Source organism: Ailuropoda melanoleuca, chromosome 17 (assembly GCF_002007445.2).
Source record: "Ailuropoda melanoleuca isolate Jingjing chromosome 17, ASM200744v2, whole genome shotgun sequence".
NCBI lineage: Eukaryota > Metazoa > Chordata > Mammalia > Carnivora > Ursidae > Ailuropoda > Ailuropoda melanoleuca.
Window position 1 is genome coordinate 40,172,186 of NC_048234.1, and position 18,956 is coordinate 40,191,141.

At 43.9% G+C, this 18,956-nt stretch overlaps 1 protein-coding gene across 20 annotated transcripts in view; it reads left to right on the forward strand.

Moving 5' to 3' along the window:
- The window catches only part of AOPEP (aminopeptidase O (putative)), a 324,976-nt gene that overhangs the window by 231,625 nt on the left and 74,395 nt on the right, over window positions 1–18,956 (forward strand). The window contains exon 12 of one of the 20 annotated variants that reach the window (XM_034647323.1): window positions 4,933–14,895. The exons of 17 other annotated variants lie outside the window; for them this stretch is intronic. In XM_034647323.1, the coding sequence (XP_034503214.1) occupies window positions 4,933–4,971 (39 nt within the window). In that variant the 3' untranslated portion in view covers window positions 4,972–14,895. Of the gene's footprint in view, window positions 1–15; window positions 1,612–4,932; window positions 14,896–18,956 lie in introns of those variants that run through there. 2 more of the 20 variants (XM_034647327.1, XM_034647325.1) reach the window with 2 other exon arrangements.

Below are 18,956 nucleotides of genomic sequence, written 5' to 3' on the forward strand. Positions count from 1 at the left end.
CTGTATTTTTGTCAGATGTGTGGATAAAGATAGAGCTCGGCCAGTCCACAGACACCCCTCAGTCTGCCGTGACAGCGCAAATGATTATAATCCATGGATGGGAGTGCGCCTTCACAGTGGGCATCCAGGAGGGCGTGAACTAATTACCAGCCTCACTTCAGCTCTTAATTCCGACTCCCAGGCAACCTGTTTGCCGAGGTGCTAACCAGTAGCACATCGATGCCAGTGAGCCTCACGGCCCTTCCGTGGCTCCGTCTGCTCTGTGGAGGAAGTGCTCAGCAGATGTGAAATGGCAAAATCATGGGCACCAGGGGCACTGATGAGGATAGAGAAGATGGGTGATAGCCCATCGCATCGGGTGTCTCGGAAATAGGCAAGAAGCAAGTCAAGCTTCCAGACTCGCTCCTGCAGGTTCTGTGTCATCTTGGAAATTGCCACTTCTTTTCAAGCAAACACCTGCAAGTTGCCAAAGGCCACACAAGCACATGATGGACGACTTAAGTCTCATAGGGAAAATGCTGAGGTCACAGAACTGAGGAAATTTGATGAGATGTGATGCTTTTAGCATAGGGAAGGCCAGTGGCTTATTAGGTTTATCAGGGGGATAACTTGTAACCTTCTTTTTCGGACAGTTTATGTAATCACGTCAACATAAGTTTAAGGCCTATTGGGATACTCAGTCTCAGTGGTGTCTATAAGAATTCTACATTTAATGGTCACTCGCGAAAACTGAGAATGGTTATTTTGCAAATTCCAGAGAAATGATATTTTTCAAATCAGATGTGCTATGAGATCCTTGGTTCTTTTTTATCAGTAGTAGCAGTTGCTATAATGTGGTGTGTTTTTTGGGCTCCTAATAATTTTGCTGTCTGTTTAGTCCAGTGGTTCAGTTTACATTTTCTAAATGACTAAATGCCTTGTCAGGGGGCCTTAGAGATACATTGTCTAGATTCTCCGGCCTCAGTTGGGGCAGGGCCATAATGTCGATGAGTCACCACAGTTCATCGAAGAGCCCACAAATCCCTCAAAGTGATACACTGCTCCGCAGTCACAAGAGACCGGGAGAGAGTTTATTAAAGTCCTTTCATCTGTTGCCTGATTTCTTTCATTTTTGGCATCTGTGTCTTCACGCTCATATTAGTTAGCTCAGGCTGCCATAGTAAAATCCCACAGAGCGGATGGGATTTTGCAACAGACATTTATGATCTCACGGTTCTGGAGGCTGGAAGTCCAAGATCAAGGTATGGGCAAGGTTGGTTTCTGCTGAGGCCTCTTTCCTTGGCTTGCAGATGGCCACCTTCTCCCTGTTTCCTCACGTGGTCTCTCCCCTGTGTGTGTAGAGATCTCCGTCCTAATCTTCTCTTCTAAGGACAGCAGTCGATTAGATTAGAGCCCACTTATGTGATCTCATTTTACCTTAATCACCTTTTTAAAGGCCCTATCTCCAATACAATCACATTCTGAGGGTATTAGGGGTTAGGACTTCAACATGCGAATTTGGGGGAAAAAATTCAGCCCATAACAATGCTCATTCCCAATACTTCCCTGATTAGTTCCACATTTCTTGTGAATCCCTTCAAAATGGCCAATAAAAATCACTCAACCTCACTATATTTTATTCCCCTATGGATGAATATTTTTGGGGTCTATAGGTTTTGGGGATCCCAAATGGCTTTCTGTCTTGTGGAACGAGAGAGATGGAAATGTGGGTAGGAAGGGTCTATTCCCCTGGACAGTACGAGGTAACTAAAGGTCTCTGCTGGGCTTTGTGTATTATTGGGGGTATCTGATCTGGCACTGTCTAAATGCACTGACCTCTTCAAAGCATAAGGCACCACGGTGAACCGGGAGACATTTTCCTTTGGTGCTACAAATGATAGTTCTGTGTCCTTCCTTCTTTTTCTCTCTTTCAAAACGCAATTTCCAGAAAGCATTTGAATCTCATTCACAATAGTCTAAGATGAGACTCCAAGTGAGTAATAAGGATTAAAAGTGTTTCCTCTCCCTTGAAGATTTCCTTTGTAACTGTGTCAGAGCTTAGGCTTCTACAGAACTGCCAAGCATCCCAGACCAGATGGATGAGATTTGCAAGAGGAGACTTCCAGGATCTGAAGTCATACCTCCTAGTCCAGTGCCCCCTCCCCCCCCATCCCTTCCCTTCTTCCCACGAATGTAGCTGGTACATCTGTCCTTTCTGAGGGACTGTGGATAACTCAAAGATGAGAGAACGCAGGCTTTGCCCTCAAGATGCTTAATAATTAAGTAGGGAAAATAGATAAAAGTAACCAACCTAAGGCAGAAAGCGACAACTTGTGAAAAATGAACTAACTATTAGCATTCGGAAGAAAGAGGTCATTTCCCATTTGTGGAAGCAGGGAGGGGTGAAGTACCATTTGAAGCCATTCTTGAAGGACTCATAGGGGAGAAGGCCATTTCAGGCTGGTGGAGAGTCAGAACCAGCATCTGGGGTGGAAAACTGAGTATGCATGTTTGAGCAGCATTGGGTAGAATCAGATCTCAATGACGGGAGGGGGCTGATGAACCAGTTTGTCGTAAGCGTGATTAAGGCTCAGTGGGTAATGCCCCAGGACCAGAGGAATGGAGGCAGCTTCCTAGTGGGAGGGCTGGGGGAAAGTGCCCTCCCAGTTAGCCTTACTGTCACTCCCCTCTCCCTCCCCAGCCCCAGCCTCTGCCACACTCTAACCAAGGTCATCTGCCCCCGGATAATAGAAGGGTCAGTGCATTTTTTTTGTAGCGATAAAATACATCAGGTGAATGCACTGTGACCACAACTTGGAGTAGTGATCTTTCCCCTTTTAGGAACAGACTTGTCAGGAACAGGCGTATTGTTGCCTGCTTTGCATGGAGAGCAGGATCTGCAGGGGGCATTGATTAGGAAGGCAGGACACTGCCAGACTACACAGGACCTTGGATGGGATGCTGGAGGGCTCCCGCAAAATTCAAGAGCCACAGAGAGCCACCAGACGCCTGTAAAAGGGTGCTAATACTTGAATGGCAACTAGATCCCTGGGCAGGTGGGCCGGCAGCCTAGCTAGAAGGAAGACTCCTGGATGAAAGGCCAAGCCTCTTCCCTCCATTCAAGTACTAGGGAGTCTCGGGGAGTGAGAAGAACAGTGAGAGAGACCTTCACCCCTTGGTTTTCAACTTTGAACTTTCGGGTCCAGGAGCCGTTCACTTACGTGGATGCTTTTAAAAGGCATCCTTAAGTATCTGGGTGGCCAGTGGTGTCTCCCTAGAAAGCACACGCAGTGGGCTGAGGAATCTGCAGGTGCCCTCAGAGCGATATGTAGGAAGCCACGTGAAACAAGCACAGATGCATGTGATGCGGGTGACGTGTCTGAATCCTGCCAACTGACGAGGGAGGACACTCAGGATATTTACCTACACTGAGGCCGGAGACCCTTCAGGATCTGATTGGATGTCTGTTTTTAAAGGGAGCTCAGAGGAAGACAGATGGGAATGGCTCTCTCAGGTGGATGAAGAGTATTTGAGAACTTGTTTCTTTAAAAAGAATAAAAATTCGGAACGGGCCCAGATGGACACAGAGGTGATCAAGGTGTGACGCGGTGGAGAGAGAAACAACAATACTTGCTTGCCTTTTGAACCAGAAGGAAAGGGAAGCAGGAGCCACTAGCTTTAAAAAGTCTACTTGTTTCCATCCAGTTGATAGAGTTGGTAGTGGCCTGTGCACACATGGTTTTCATTTTGTTTTGTTTTGTTTTTTAAGATTTTATGTATTTATTTATTTATTTATTTTAGAGAGAGAGGGAGAGCGGGGGAGGGGCAGACAGAGAGGGAATCTCAAGCAGACTCGGCGCTGAGCGCAGAGCCTGACGTGGGGCCCAGACTCACAGCCCTGAGACCAGGACCTGAGCCAAAACCAAGAGTCAGGCGCTTGACCAACTGAGCCACCCAGGCGCCCCACACATGGTTTTTAATAAAGAGATAAGTGTACGTATTTTCTGGAAGCATAGCTTTGCAGGCTTGGATTAGAGACCCTCAAGGCCACCTAGCTGGCTTATGCTGAGACCTGTTTATCAGAATTATCCAGGAAGCTGTTTAAAACTGCAGGTCCTGGGGGCACCCGGGTGGCCCATTCGGTTAAGCATCTGACTCTTAATCTCAGCTCAGGTCTTGCTCTCAGGGTCATGAGTTCAAGCCCCACATTGGGCTCCACATTGGGTGGGGAGCTTACTTAAAAACCAAAATTACTACAGATCCTGGACTCAGGCCATACCCAGTGAATGAGGATCTCCATAAGTAGGACTAGGAGCCACTGAGAGAATCCATAAATATGTCATATTCTGCAATATATTGAATCAACAGAAGTTTTCTTATTCCTTGAGTATAACCTAAACTCTTGCAATCCTTTAGTTTTCTATTCCTCCTGAGCAATCCAAATATTTGGCTTTATGGTTTGGTTCATTTGTTCAACCATTATGCGAAACATTGTGCTGGGCAGTGGGCTTACAAAGCTGTAAGGACACAGCCCCGCCCACGAGCCCATGGCCCGTGAGGGCATCTGTAAACCAACCATTGTTCAAGGTGTGCTCAGGGGGCCTCTTCCCTGAATTTGAGACCTGAGAGGAAGCACAGAAGTTGACTTCTCTGTTTGCCACATTCAACTGGGAGACCAAGTCCATTGGAAGATGACTTGACGCAAGAGACTTGGCTGTGCCCCACTGGGTCACAAGTTAGCCAGCTCATGTGCAAGGGAGCCAGTTTAATTGTCCCCAAGGTGCAAAGTCTGGCCGGCCGTGTTTGGACGTATGGGCATTACTGTTTTTCAGGTTCATACATGTTGTGCACCCACAAGAGAGAAATTCACTTAAGTAAGGACATTGCAGCAATCATAAGGAGTGATACCATTTAACAGGACTTCATTGTAATGGTGCTTTATCTTTTTCATAGAGAGAGATCTTTGGAAAGAAGGAGCAACATAAACTCTGAGAATTAGGACGAAGATATCAGCATCAGGTTGTAAACCTAAACATCAATAGAAAAACATCTGATTCGGCTTTTTAAGAACTTCCCCTATTCTTTATTTTATTAGCCTGAAGACATATCTGGTAGACTCTTTATCAAAGGCAGATTATTCTATGCTTGCATTATGCTCTTGCCACGCCTGGGGAAAGCCCTGAGACCCAGCAGTGGGGCGAGCTGTGCACGTGGGCGCACCCACACACACAGGGCCCCTTGGCGCTTTGCCACTGCACAGCATTGTTGCACATACGGATGTTCAGTTCCGCATCCCATGCCTCTGGGCAGCGGCTCTGACGGTGGCCCGCCATGCTCGCGGGGACTTTCGCCAGCACCTGCCAGCAGCGCACCTGCTGACAAGGAAAGCAATTAGGAACACTTGACTGATTTTAGAACGTGGGTCTTTTTTTCCTTCCCTTTTGTGGAGAGCCATTATGTCGTACAAGCTAGGTGTATATTTACTATGTGCATTGTATAGAATTCTTGGGTGTGACCCCTATTGCTTCATGGTTAAATATTAGTCTTTTCTGGTGTTGCACGACTTTCGGTCGAATCTTAGGCAGGAGCAAATCTTGGTGAGGAGCTCATTTTCTGTCCCCGGGAGTGGTGGCCTGATCTGCCCACGCTGGTAGCCCCAGTTAGTGGCAGAGCCACAGCTCAGATCTAAGACCCTCGGCCCTCTGTCCGTCCAACTAAGGTATTTTGTGCGTTTAGCAAGGTTGCTTTTCATCCAAATCAGCTTGGATCCATCCTTGCCTTCATTTTTACAAGACCAATGAAGAGATAATAAATGAATACAGCAGGGAGTTCTGAGCAGTGATGATTTTTGATGTAATTAATGACTGCTCTTTTTCCTGAATCTGTTCTTTACTATTCTTTAGTGGACAAAACTGTGCTTTGTGCATGCAGTAATATGCACCTCACTTTCCAGGGCTTTTCATAAGTATGTGTCATGGTGTGTACGTCCTTCTTCCATGTGGGTGTCTCCAAATGGCAGTAGCCCTGTGTATCTGACTGAATATTTTACATAGGAAATTCTGGGCTTTACTGCGTTGAAGAGTTGGTATCTTTTTTGGTGTGAATGAATAGGAGTGTGTGTAGAGATTAGTTGAGGTCTTTGCTTTTAGAAAGACGTAGCTATTCCTCCCTTGAGATGGAAACTAAATTAGGTAATAAATATCAGGTCACCAAAACAACAAATGAGAAAAAGCAATTGGTCGAACAAAGAAGTGTCTCTGTGTACCATCTAAAGCATTTAAGGGATGCATCTTTTATCTTCTTATTTGTATTCAAAAGCCAATTCCAACTAGAGCCCCTGGCTTTTGCCCTCATTTTGTCCTCTCCACTGACCCAGAGCGGGAGAGCTTCCAGGGCACAGCCCAGAGGTGGCCCAGCAACAAGTGTTATCACACAGGTTAGGATAACAGTCAGTGACTGTCAAACTGCCCAATTCCATATGTGTGTTTAAAAAAAGGGCAGTGTGCACGTCACATGCATATCTTTGTATGGTAGTTGTCTGTGATGGTGCTTGGTAGTGGGTACGTTCTGCTCTTTCACCAGAAGACCCTGCCCTTCCAGGTCGGTCCTCCAGTTTGGGCCTTTACAAGCTCAGTGTTTCTGCTTCTGATCCTATCTATTTATGACTACCACCACCACATCTAAGTATGGTCTAGACAATTTGATGCATAAAATGCAAAGCCGCATTATTTTGAGGTTAAAGAGCAGGGGTAGAGGCTGGGTGGGAAAGGAGAGTCAGTTTTGTTGTATCCAACTTGCCGCTTTCACAGAGGACACCGTAGTGAACTTCTGTTCTGCAAACTTAATCCTATATTGGATGAAGGAGGCAATCAGTACGTTAGATGCGGCTTTGGAAGAAGCCCTGTGCCGCTAAGCTGTGTGGCCTCGGGTAAGCCACTTGCCTTCTCTGAACCCTCACTGCTTCTTTGGGGGATGAGGGGAGCTGGCCTGGGTGAAGGCCAGAGCTGCTTTTTTGCCCCGTGTCACTATATGCTATGCCCAGTACCTGGCGGAAGCGTGAACTTACCTAGATGAGTCTGGTCGCTCTGAGAGGAGGGAGGTCTGGATTTACTTTTCCTCCAAGTGTCTCCCTTTCCAACTTGGGAATCTGTTGAGTTCCCCACAGACTGGAAACTCGCCCTTAGCTTGGAGTGGGGTTGGGAGAATTTTCATGTGTTTCCTCCTGAGTGATGTACAAAGGTAGCCATCAAGAAACCTTGTCTGTGCATTTCTTTTCTCTTCAGCTGGAAAATTGCTATGTGAAGGATTATTGGGGAGAAATCACAGGTAATAATCTGCAAGAGCTTTTAGGCTGGTTGATCATTGGAGAATAGGCATTTGCTTCTATTGCAAACCAATTATTCACAGATAGTAACCTGTTTGACTAGCAGGAGATGAAAAAGATTTGGCTTGGGTTGTCAATGTCTTGAAATACTTGCAGACCAATAAACCGCAGGCGTGTTTTCCCTCGGACAGTGGCAGCTATTATTTCTAGGATACATTTTGGGACATAAAAGTAAATACTTATGTCTCTCGTGCAGATGATCCAGTGAGTTCTAGGAGGGAAGATATTGGGGCCTAATGCTCCAGGAACGGCACCTCATTTTTTATGCTGCTTTTATATTTAAATTTGTAGATTATTTGCCACTTTAAAAAATGAAAGCGACCAGAGCCAGGAATGAAACGTTTATGAGAAATTGCTACAGTGATCGTTGTGGAGCTTGTGGCCCACTGTTGCCATGTTCCTTATACTGAGAAAGTAGAACCCATTTGGCATTGAGGTATAACAAGAAATGATCCAACCCAGATGCTTTCCTAAAGTTATATTTTCGGTGCATTTGTATGTCTGTTACAAAGTGTGCTACATGCTAAAAATATTTTCCTTTGTAGGCTGAGGGAATTTCAGACCACATCGAGGGCTACATAGATCAGATGGATTTTCTTAGGGGGCGTTAAGGACATCCTGGTTGTTATTAGCCCCGACCTTCCAATATGACATTATTTATGCCCCAAAGCTCCGCAATTCACTTCTTAATTCCAGCAACTTTATTGGCATGAAAATGCATGGAAGGGAGGCCAAAGTCAATATATCAGACTGGGGGGCTGAGGCTCCAGGGCAACAAGTGATGCTAGGGTCACACAGGAGAGAACGCCTTCACCCCCATGTCCTATTTCCATGGAGAGAGGTCGCCTTCCACATCCAGGGTCATCTCTGGCCTTCCCTCCAGGGGCTCCATCTCCTCTTCTCTGTATTCTCTTCCTTTTTCCTCAATTGTGTGTGCTGTCGCTTTTCATATTCCATGTGGCCAACCAAAGATAAATTCTCTTTAAGACTCTTCTTGGTTATATTTATTGTGAGGTTGGCTTCTCCGGAGTTCTCACTGAGTCTCTCCTCCTCAAATTGTGTTTCTTCGTCACTGTCATTGATCTTGTAACTGAGGGATGTCTGCCTGGGTTTCGCATAAATGCTTCTAGTGAATTAAACCATAAATGGGTAAATCCAAGAACATGTAGGTTGGGTAGCTCTGTATAGAATTGTATTTGTGAATTTAATCCTTCTCTCTTCTTAATTATTGCATTGGGTTTACATGCATGTAGCTACTATTAGGATATTAGATGTTTTTGTATCTAGCACCTGTCATGTTGGGACCTTCAGAGAACAGTGTAGAAATATCAAATTTCATTTTTTATATTCTTAGAACAACAGTGGACTTACTGTTTTGAGTGAGATGGGACCGGAATCAGAATGATCTCCTTTATCATAAGGCATATGAGAAAGAGAACTTGTTTCCTTGTGTCCACCGGTCCTTTGGAAAGAGGCACTTGCCTGTAGTAACTCAGCCATGCTGTGTCACCGTAGGCTCCATCGGCGATGTCACGTCTGTGTGGGGGTCAGGGGAGGCTTTTTCTTATGATGTCACAACTCAGTTATTTAGAGACCTTTGAAAGTTTACTTACTTTCAAAATATCAGACAGGCTTTTGTTTCTGGGGGGAAAGAGGCAGGGAATTAGTATCCACTGGTCTGCTTTGTGCCTCTTGGTTTATGTGTTGTCTCATTTCATCCTTAGCACTGCCCTGTGAAACAGATAGCGTAATCTCCTTTTTAGAGGCCCAGAAGGGTTGTGTGACATGCCCAAGGTTACACAGCTACTAGCTGGTAAGGACGGAGGGTGCCTAAATCTAGGTTCTGAACTGTGTATTTCTTATTACACATGGCTTTGTACAGAGATTGTTAAACCACATTCATAGGGCAGCGGCGTGTTTAATTGTGCATCAGCAGGATTTCCAATGCCCTTGAACCTCAGAGAGCAAGACAGTGAGATAAGAAATGCTCAAATAGAAAGCAAAGCTAAAGTAGACTGCAGCATTTATGCTATAAATCGAAATCCATAATTATAAAACAGAAATGACCGGGAGATTGATAGGTTTAAGAGAGTCTAACATACCTAATATCAGTGTGAACATAAATTCACCGGGTAGATTCTCCAAGTCTACATATTAGGTGTTTATGATGAGTCTAATAAAGCTTTAATGTTCTTGGTGGTTCTTTTTCATCTCTCATACTACTGAGCACAAAAGCCGTGTTGTATGCCGAATGGCTGGGTTTATCCCTAGTAGAGAGAAGCTATGTTTGGTATCTAAAGAACAATGAGAGTTTGCTGCTTGGCTGATCAATGCTGGATCAAGTTCACATTCCCCGGCTCCTACTCTCCCACCTACATACGCAGCGGGGGGAAGCAGAGCAAAAGGAGGGAGGACAGATCCTTTTTTCGCAGAGAAAGAGATGTGAGCTTGGGTTTTCCTAATATGGACACAGCTGGGCCTGTGTAGCATTACACATTGATTTAATCCACTGCTGGAGGAAACATCCTACAAAAAGTAAAGAGATTAGCAACCAATTAATTCCGGCCCTTCCCGTTGTTGTCCTGGAACACCTCTTATATGGCTCTAAATGTTTGGTGAACAAACATTCGGGAAAATAGCTCTTTCTCATATAATATTTATATTTGGGACAGCCCCCCCGCCAGTTGTGATGGATTTTCCTTTCCTTACTCTGTGTGTGCGTGCCCGTGCGTGTGTGTTCTTACTTGTGAATAGAGATGGGACAATTTAGGCCCATTGTACTTGTTTGCAAATTGTGACTTCATTGGGTTCTCTTGGGAGGCCGGATGACAGGCAAGCCAATCTGAATGCCAATGTTTTTAAAAATAGACATGCTGGAAAAAGAAAAAGAGACATGCTGGGGCCCCAGACTACTGAAGCATAACTTCCTTTGAAGGCACCATGAAGCACAAGGCACTTCTTGTGTGTATACTTACAGATACCGTATCCACACCATCTTAGGGAATAGCCAGAGGGACCTAGATATGAGTGTTGGCTCTTCAAGCTAGTGGAATGTTAACATATATGTTTGTGCTTTTAAATAATTAGTGACTAATATCTTTTGTAAGACATTTTGCCAGAGTAGTTTTCCTATAACATCAATGTAGTGTGTTTTTCTAAATAAGGAAACCCGTTTGGTTAGAGCATGGCTTCCAACACTAAGGAAGGTCAACCTGGGTTGCTTCCTGTGTGGAAGAGTAGCTTTTGCACATAACAAAGGGTCTTTTCCATTGGTACACACTGTCCCCTAATTGTAGCCAGCAGTCTTCCAAATGCAAAATATTTGTTCCCAGGGAATAGGTGGCAGCCATCGACATAATTAGAACATTGTCTACAGGGAATGAGTGGGAAATAGCACCTCATATGTATATGAGGTTCCAGGTTCCCCGAAAGACAAGGATCTATGCTCTTTTCATTCAGGATCCAGAATTGTATTCCCCATGAACCTGGAAAAGACTCTAAAAAGTCAAATATCCATCCATTCTTGCCTCCCTTCTGGTTAGTGTTGAGATCTTCTATTTCTTTTTAATTCGTGTGTGTGTGTGTGTGTGTGTGTGTGTGTGTGTGTGTACTTAACCAATCTTGTCCAGAAGTTTATCCCTAAGTATAAGCTATAAGAACTGCTATCCTGGCTCCGGCCAGCAGCCCATCCTGCCCAGCATTGTGTCTGCTGTTTACCCAGAGGCTTATTGAAATAGAACCTAATAGATGGCTGTCCTCTGTGGCATTGACCTTGAAATTTAGATGTCTCCCAAACATCTGGAATTTCTTAATAGTAACTTCTTAGAGATGGGTCGTCATTAAAACGATCTAAACCAGTGGTTCTCAACACTGGCGGCACAGTGGAGTCACTGGGGTAGACGGGGGTGGGGGTGGGGTGGGGCAGGCTGTAAAAAGGACTGATGCAGGGTCCTGCTCTCAGGATGTGAATTTCAGTGTTCCGGAGTGCCATCTGGGCATTGGGATCTATAAACCCTCCTGGCGATTCTAATAAGCGGTCAGGGGACCTTCTGATTTAATGCCACCCCTAGATAACTTTGTATTTCACCTGTGAAACTCTTTAAGGTCAAAATGTCCATGAATGTTAAGCTCCTGTAAAGAATTGCAGTCATACAGGTGTTGAAGGGGGTGTACAATATCTGTTTTCTGAAATGGCTGTTGGAATAGACTTTTATGGTATGGGATAATATTTTATGGGCTGTGTTTTGATCTGAGGTTGATCTGATCCACATAATAAGCAGCTATTTTAAAGTGAGACAGTCATGCTAGATGTTCCTTAAGCTCTCATGCTGGAGTAGAAAGAGCACCACATTTCCAGCCTGGAGATCTAAGGGCCACCCAATATTAAGTACTAAAGATGAAAATTTGGGGCACCTGGCTGACTCAGTCAGTAGAGTGTGTGACTCTTGATCTTGGGCCTGTGAGTTTGAGCCCCACGTGGGGTATAGCAATTACTTAAAAATAAAATATCTTAAAAAAAAAAGATTCGAAAATTCCCTGAGACTCAGTTTCTTCATCCTGAAAATGGGACTGTGTGAGAAACAAACAGTGCAGTCTGTATGTGGAAGCACTTGGCAAACCATTCAGTCCTTACGGAATTGGCCACTCTGGTTCTTTCTTCCAGTTCTGAGGTTCCACCGTCTCTGATATACGTAGCAGTTTGGTACTTTTTGTGTCTTAAGGTCACTTTCCTCCCGCTTCTAGAGATGTTGCGTTGCTTCTAGAATTTGATAAATGACAACTGCCTCCCCTTGTAAACACATCACATGTGTCCCTTGATCTTCACAACTCTCTAAGAAAGGAGACTTACACACAACTAATATATGACAGAGCCTGGATTCAAATCCTACAGGCTGCCTGTGTGCTCCTTATACTATGCCCGGTTCCGCCTGGTCACACAAGTGTCCTCAGGGCAGGGATGGTGTCTTATTCATCTGTGTTCACCAAGTCTAGTGGTCTGTTTTGCAGTAGGCTCTCAGTATGCTTTTTATGTGACTAATCTGTCTCTATATCCAGTTTACATTCTTCTTCCCGAGGTCAAAACCTATTCTCTCTGGTTTTGATATCAAAAGAGGTAAAACACTTGTTTGGTTAACATTTTTATAGTAGTTCAGCACCATGTTTGTATGATACTATATTTACTTTTGTTTTGTTAACAGTTCTTTTCCTTGAATTTTATAAGTAGGTATAATCGTACGTCCTTACCTTCTGTGCTTCACTTCTTTTTTGTTTTTTTTTTTAAAGATTTTATTTATTTGGCAGAGATAGAGACAGCCAGGGAGAGAGGGAACACAAGCAGGGGGAGTGGGAGAGGAAGAAGCAGGCTCATAGCGGAGGAGCCTGATGTGGGGCTCGATCCCATAACGCCGGGATCACGCCCTGAGCCGAAGGCAGACGCTTAACCGCTGTGCCACCCAGGCGCCCCCTGTGCTTCACTTCTAAGTGTTTTTTAATGGAGAGAAATATTAGAACCATAACATTTTACCAGAGCCCCTTCCTCCCCCCAAAAAAGAAAAAGAAAGTTAAAGAAAAAATAAACCCAGAATATTTTATTTATTTATACTCCTCCTTGCCCAAAATGGAGTTAAGACAGCTTCTAAAGCAAAATAGAGCATGATAAAAATAAATTAAAATATAAAAAACGAAGCAATGTGAAAATAATAGTAGGAAAATAAAATGGGGCCAGGAATTAAATTATCATACAACATGCACCCCTTGAAGTTCTTATGCTTGGTTTCATGTAGGGGCACAGAATTTTCTAGAAGAGGGAAAAGGGATCAATTTGCAGTGTTCATGAGGTAAAACAAACCAGGTGCCTGAGTCCAGCTATTCCTGATGTTGATACCAGGCTCCCTGTGGGTCCTCTCAGAAAATTACTATTTAATGTAATAAACAATCCTCTGAAACTATTCTTACAGTAAACACTGGGATGGGTTTTATGGGGCTGTTTCTTATAATGCACCTCAATAAAGGTTGATGGCTTCTTACCAGAACATAATGCGATAAAAGGAATTTCACAGAGCACCAGTAAGACGTCGTCCTGTGCCAGTGTGTGGTGGTCTGCTCTAATCCAAGAGCATCCTAGAGAATCTAGGGCAGGGGTTTGGGCAATCAGAAAAATCTGTAAACCTTCTGACAGTTGATGTGTGTGTGGGAAGGGAGTAGAGGACTGTGCATGATTGTAGGTGTATTTTTTTCTAGGGAGCCAAAAGCTGATAGCTAATGCTTCATCAGATTCTCAGAGGGGATCTAGAAATGGAAGAGCTGAGCACATTCCCTCAGGCAAGCTCTATAAATGTTTCTGAATAACAGTGAGTTCAGGGTTGTGATGACTGAGAGGAAGAGGTTCTCTTAGCCAGTTTACTGCAGAACAAGTGTGGGAAGGATTTCCTTTTTGGAAAACCATGCTTTATAAGGATTCCACTAAGAGGTCCATTTAGCAGGGCCAAAATTGTCTTGAGAGAGAAGAATTAGGCATTGATTCTAACACAGACACAAAATGGGCAATAATAGAAATAATTTTTCTAAAATCAAAGATATCATAAAGGAATGTTCCATTCTAAAAGGGTAGAGCAAAATTTGAAGACCTAGACATCTGAGAACTTTGACCCTAATCAGGATTACTTCCTTGTTCTTATTTGCAACTTAAACTAACCTTGATTTTATTTCTAGTTTTGTGTACGTGCCTACTTTTTAATTTACCGACAATATATGTTGACTATAGAGCCCTTCTGAAACAAGCAAAAGCTTCTGGGCCTCTCTACATTGTTTGGTATTTAAAGATCTTTCGACTTCTTACAGCGGATAGTTTTTCCTCTCCTGTGCTCAAGGGAGTGTAATTTGCCATCTGAGGCTGTTTGGACTAATTAAAGGGCTCCCCTTGTTTGCCCTTTCGGCCTTCTAGGTGACTAGGAAGGCGTGCTGCTGCTTCTCATTCCTCTGGATTGTAGTTCATCATGAAACAGAAGGCACATCCATATTAACAGTATGAAACTGACATCACTACCATACTCCAGTGAAAGGAGTCCTTTCCTCTTGATGGAGGGGGAGGGGGAGGAGGAGGAAAAAGCAGAAAAAGGTTTTCTCTCTAAAAGTAATCTCCAGCCACTAGATTAAGTAATGCTTTTCTTCTAAAGCAATGGCATTTTTCTCAGCCTCCGAAATTGTCTTCAGCTATTATAAACTGCATTGACAAGAAAGTTTCTTAAAACAACTTCCTTTCAAACTTGCATCTCTACTAGATGAAACATTTTTTAAAACATAATTCAAATAGAAAACATCTGTTTTTAAAGATAGCCTTAAAGTGCTTTCACCACTTTCTTAAAGATAGTTATTAGAATATCCATCCCTGACTACAGAATTCCAATTTTATTTTTTTATTTATTATTTTTTGAAAGAGAGAGTGGGAGAGAGAAAGTGCACATGCCTGCTGGGGGGGTGCTGTGGGAGAGGAGGAGTTTGTGAATCTCAAGCAGGTTCCTAACCCAGAGGGAGTGCAGTGGGGTGGGGGTGGGGGGGTTGGATCTCAGGACCCTGAGGTCATGACCTGAGCCTAAATCAAGAGTCAGACATTTAACTGACTGAGCCACCCAGGCACCCCTGGAATTCCAATTTTAAAAAAGTACTCTTCCTCCAGGTTTTCCACACCCTACCTTTATTGGAGTCAGTCCATGAAGAAAGGGAGATTTAGATAGGCAAAAGGAGAAATGTGTTGAGGTTATATTGAACACAATAAAAAAGAATTAATATTTTTCCAATAAAATGGGGCACCTGGGTGGCTCGGTCAGGTAAGTGTCTGCCTTTGGCTCAGCTCATGATCCTGGCCGTCCCAGGATCCAGCTCTGAGTCAGCCTCCCTGCTCAGTGGGAAGCCTGTTTCTCTCTTTCCCTCTGCTGTTCTCCCTGCTTGTGTGCTCTCTCTCTCTCAAATAAATTAATAAAATCTTTAAAAAATATATTTTTCCAATAATTTTGAAATGTGTTACTATTTCATTCTAGATCAAATTCAGCTCCTAGCACTGTATTTTGGAATAAAATTTCATGATTAATATAAGAGGGAATTAAGAATCTTTATTTCTCATTTCTATTTTTATTTTTACTTTTTTTTAAAAAGGTCATTTTTTTTTAAAAAGATTTTATTTATTTATTTGACAGACATAGAGACAGCCAGCGAGAGAGAGAAAACAAGCAGGGGGAGTGGGAGAGGAAGAAGCAAGCTCATAGCGGAGGAGCCTGATGTGGGGCTCGATCCCATAACGCCGGGATCACGCCCCGAGCTGAAGGCAGACGCTTAACCGCTGTGCCACCCAGGCACCCCTAAAAAGGTCATTTTAGAAGTATCCTGGCTGATGTCCCATGGTCTCTTTCTTTAGAAAAAAAAAAAAGCACAGTTTTGTGCTTCTTACGAAATAAGGTATTTTATTGGAGAAACAAACAGGAATTAATTAGAAACATCTTCATCTTGAGACTCTCCCCCTTGAAATTTCATATGCTACTCATTCAGTCATTTGTTCCTATATCTTCCATTTACTTACTTAACATATTTATTTAGCATCTACTATGTGCCAGCAGTATTTTGACTGACTGACAAAAATCAAGAACAAAAGAGACAGCATCTCTTTCTTCCTGGACTTTAAAGTCCAGCTAGGGAGATAGACATTCAACAAATTAATAATAAAAAAAAATCTGTAGGGGCGCCTGAGTGGCTCGGTCGTTGAGCGTCTGCCTTCAGCTCAGGGCGTGATCCCAGAGTTCTGGGATCGAGCCCCATGTCGGGCTCTTCCGCTGGGAGCCTGCTTCTTCCTCTCCCACTCCCCCTGCTTGTGTTCCCTCTCTCGCTGGCTGTCTCTCTGTCAAATAAATAAATGAAAATCTTTATAAAAAAAAAAATCTGTAAAGAACTGTACAACACAGAGTGAACCCTACTGTAAACCATGGGCTTTATTTAATAATGATGTATTAAATATTGGTTACTGAACTGTAACAAAAACACCACCCTAATGGAAGATGTTAAAAATGGAGGAAACTGTGTGTTATGTTGGCATATGGGAACTCTGTGCTTTTTGCAAAATTTTTCTGTTATCTGCTATAAAAAATAAAGTCTCTTAATTAAAAATAATTTTTAATAGCTCTAAAAGATAAGCAATTTAAAAGAAATAAACAGGATGCTATTAGAAGAAATAGTGGGGGTGACATAATTTGGAGTGGGGAGTAAGGAAAGACCTTTCTGGAGTTAAGGCCAGAACTGGAGAATAAGTAGGAGCCAGCCAGGCAGAGAAGAGAAAGAAGTGCATTCTTGGTAAAGCAAAGTGATATCATTTGAACTACCTTTCGAAATACTATTCTGGCTATTCCATCCAGTGGAGGATGGACTGTTGGAGTGGGTGTGAGGGTGCAAGAGTACAAAGGAGAGGAGTTAGGAGGAGCTCAGAGTGGACCACAGCTCTTGTTACCTACTCAAAGTGGTAGCAGAGCAGAGTGATGGTAGGATTCTTTCCTTTGCTTAGTTTATGCCAGAAACCATTAGGTTCTCCATGAACTGCAGACTAGGAAGAACGGAGACTGTCATTGCCAGCAAGACAGGATTTCCAGGACTCAATTTCTAAGATCTTTCCAGTGGCTTAATGGGATTTTTAGCATGAGGAACAATCCTGTGTGTGTGTGTATTTGAGACTACAATCAGATGTGAATTACAAGGGAAAACAAGCCTTCAAGTACTAACTATGCATCTGTAATAACAGATTTTCACAGAAGTCTGTATATGATTTAATTTTCAATAGCTTTCTATTCCCACTACTGGATTGTTGGAATTTATTTTTTTGTTTCTTTTAAGGCTACGTGTTAAAAAATTGTTGATAAGTCAACAAAAAGGATGCTTAAGGAAGGTCTATTTAGGCAAGGTGCTGTTTTAGTACATCAGTACTGAAAGGTTTTTATCAGAGTTCTTAGGGGTAGTGAATGCCCAAGGAAAAAAATTCTAGTGGGTAAAGGGAAGTGTCTACCAGTGGTAGATCTCTATTGATTCTGGAACTGTTATTAGTAGCAAGGAAGCTCAAATAGTAGGAGGTTTTATTTCCATTTGAAAGTAAGCAGCTCTGCAATTACATAATCCACTTCATCATTTGTAACTTATACCTGCCTTTGTACGTGCACTGGAGATGGGCAAGGCATTAATTATTTTTATGCATTTCTTTTGCAGTGGAAAAATTGTATATGGTAGTCGTACATTATATATAAGAAGATTCGATACCACTTTGAAAAATTTTTAGGAAATGAGCATGCATTTCATAGTACTTAGCTAATAATTATACAAAATGGCTAATATGTCTAACTCTATAGTTACTTTTTTTTTTTTGTATTCCTGGAAACATAAACACAAGGCAAGAATCCCCCATTTGAGCAGAACTGTTGTTTATTTTAGGACATGTAAATGCATCACAATGTAATTACATTACAATATAATTTTAAGTAGTCCAGTTATGAATATGGGATGAAGGGGTAAAATAAAGTTTTCCACTCTGATGTCTCCAGTAAGCAGCTCCTCTTTGCGTAAAATACTCCGTGGCAAAGTTGCTTCTATTTAAAGTAGCGAGTTTGATCTTGGCTTTGATCTAAAGCTTTTGATCTTGAAAGAAGGATGGAGTAGCAATAAAGAGAGGGCAAGACAGATTTTCTTTAAAGAAATGCGATAAAGTTAAAGGGATGGTCAAGATCAACAAACACGAGTGCGACCCGACTCTTCTCCCCAAGCGCTCACCCCCATTCTGGTTCAGCCAACTTCTGATGCAGATGGGAAGAAAGCCTTTTGGGTGTCGGCGGAAAAATCTGGAGCATCGCAGACTTTTACAAACTAAGTGGAAACTATCCCCCTAATTGTGAAGACAGAGTGTCTCCTTTTAAATTCTCCCCAGTCGCTGTGGGGGTCCGCGGGTAGGGCGCGTGCGGCGCCGACTGCGCTTAGAGCGCACAGGCTCCGTCGAGGCGCGGGCGGTGCGCGGGGCTCGCCTTTTACGCGCTCCGGGTTTCTCCCCCGGGAGGTCACCTGCCACCGCCCCGGAGTCCGGAGGGGCCACCGGAAAACGTCTACTTAATGGCGTCTAATCCATTCCCGGAAAAAAATTCCACTAGGAAAGTTCCTTTCCGCTCCGCGAAGGCCATCTGGACACTTAGGTTTCTGACCCGAGGAGCGAGTTCGGCTGGCCGCGGGCGTGGGGGCGCTTCTCGAGCGAAGCCCTTTCGCCTACCGCCCGGCCGCGCTCCGGCTCGCAAAGCGGCCAAGAAACCCTTTCGCGGGTCGCCAGCTGCCCGCGGGGGGTGGGGGCTGGAAAGGTAAGGCGTGCGCGCCCAGGTCGGTCCGCGCGTGGGAGGGCGCGGGAGCGCGGGCGCGGGCGGGACGCGGGGAGAGAAAGAAAGACATTCGCAAAGAGAACAATAAAACAGCCGGCGCGCCGGCGGGGGCGGGGGCGGGGGCGACCTGCGGGGAGGACCGCGCGGCCGCCTATACCTTTAAGGCAGGCCCCGCCCCCGCCCCAGTGCCCGCCCTCCGCCCGCGCCGC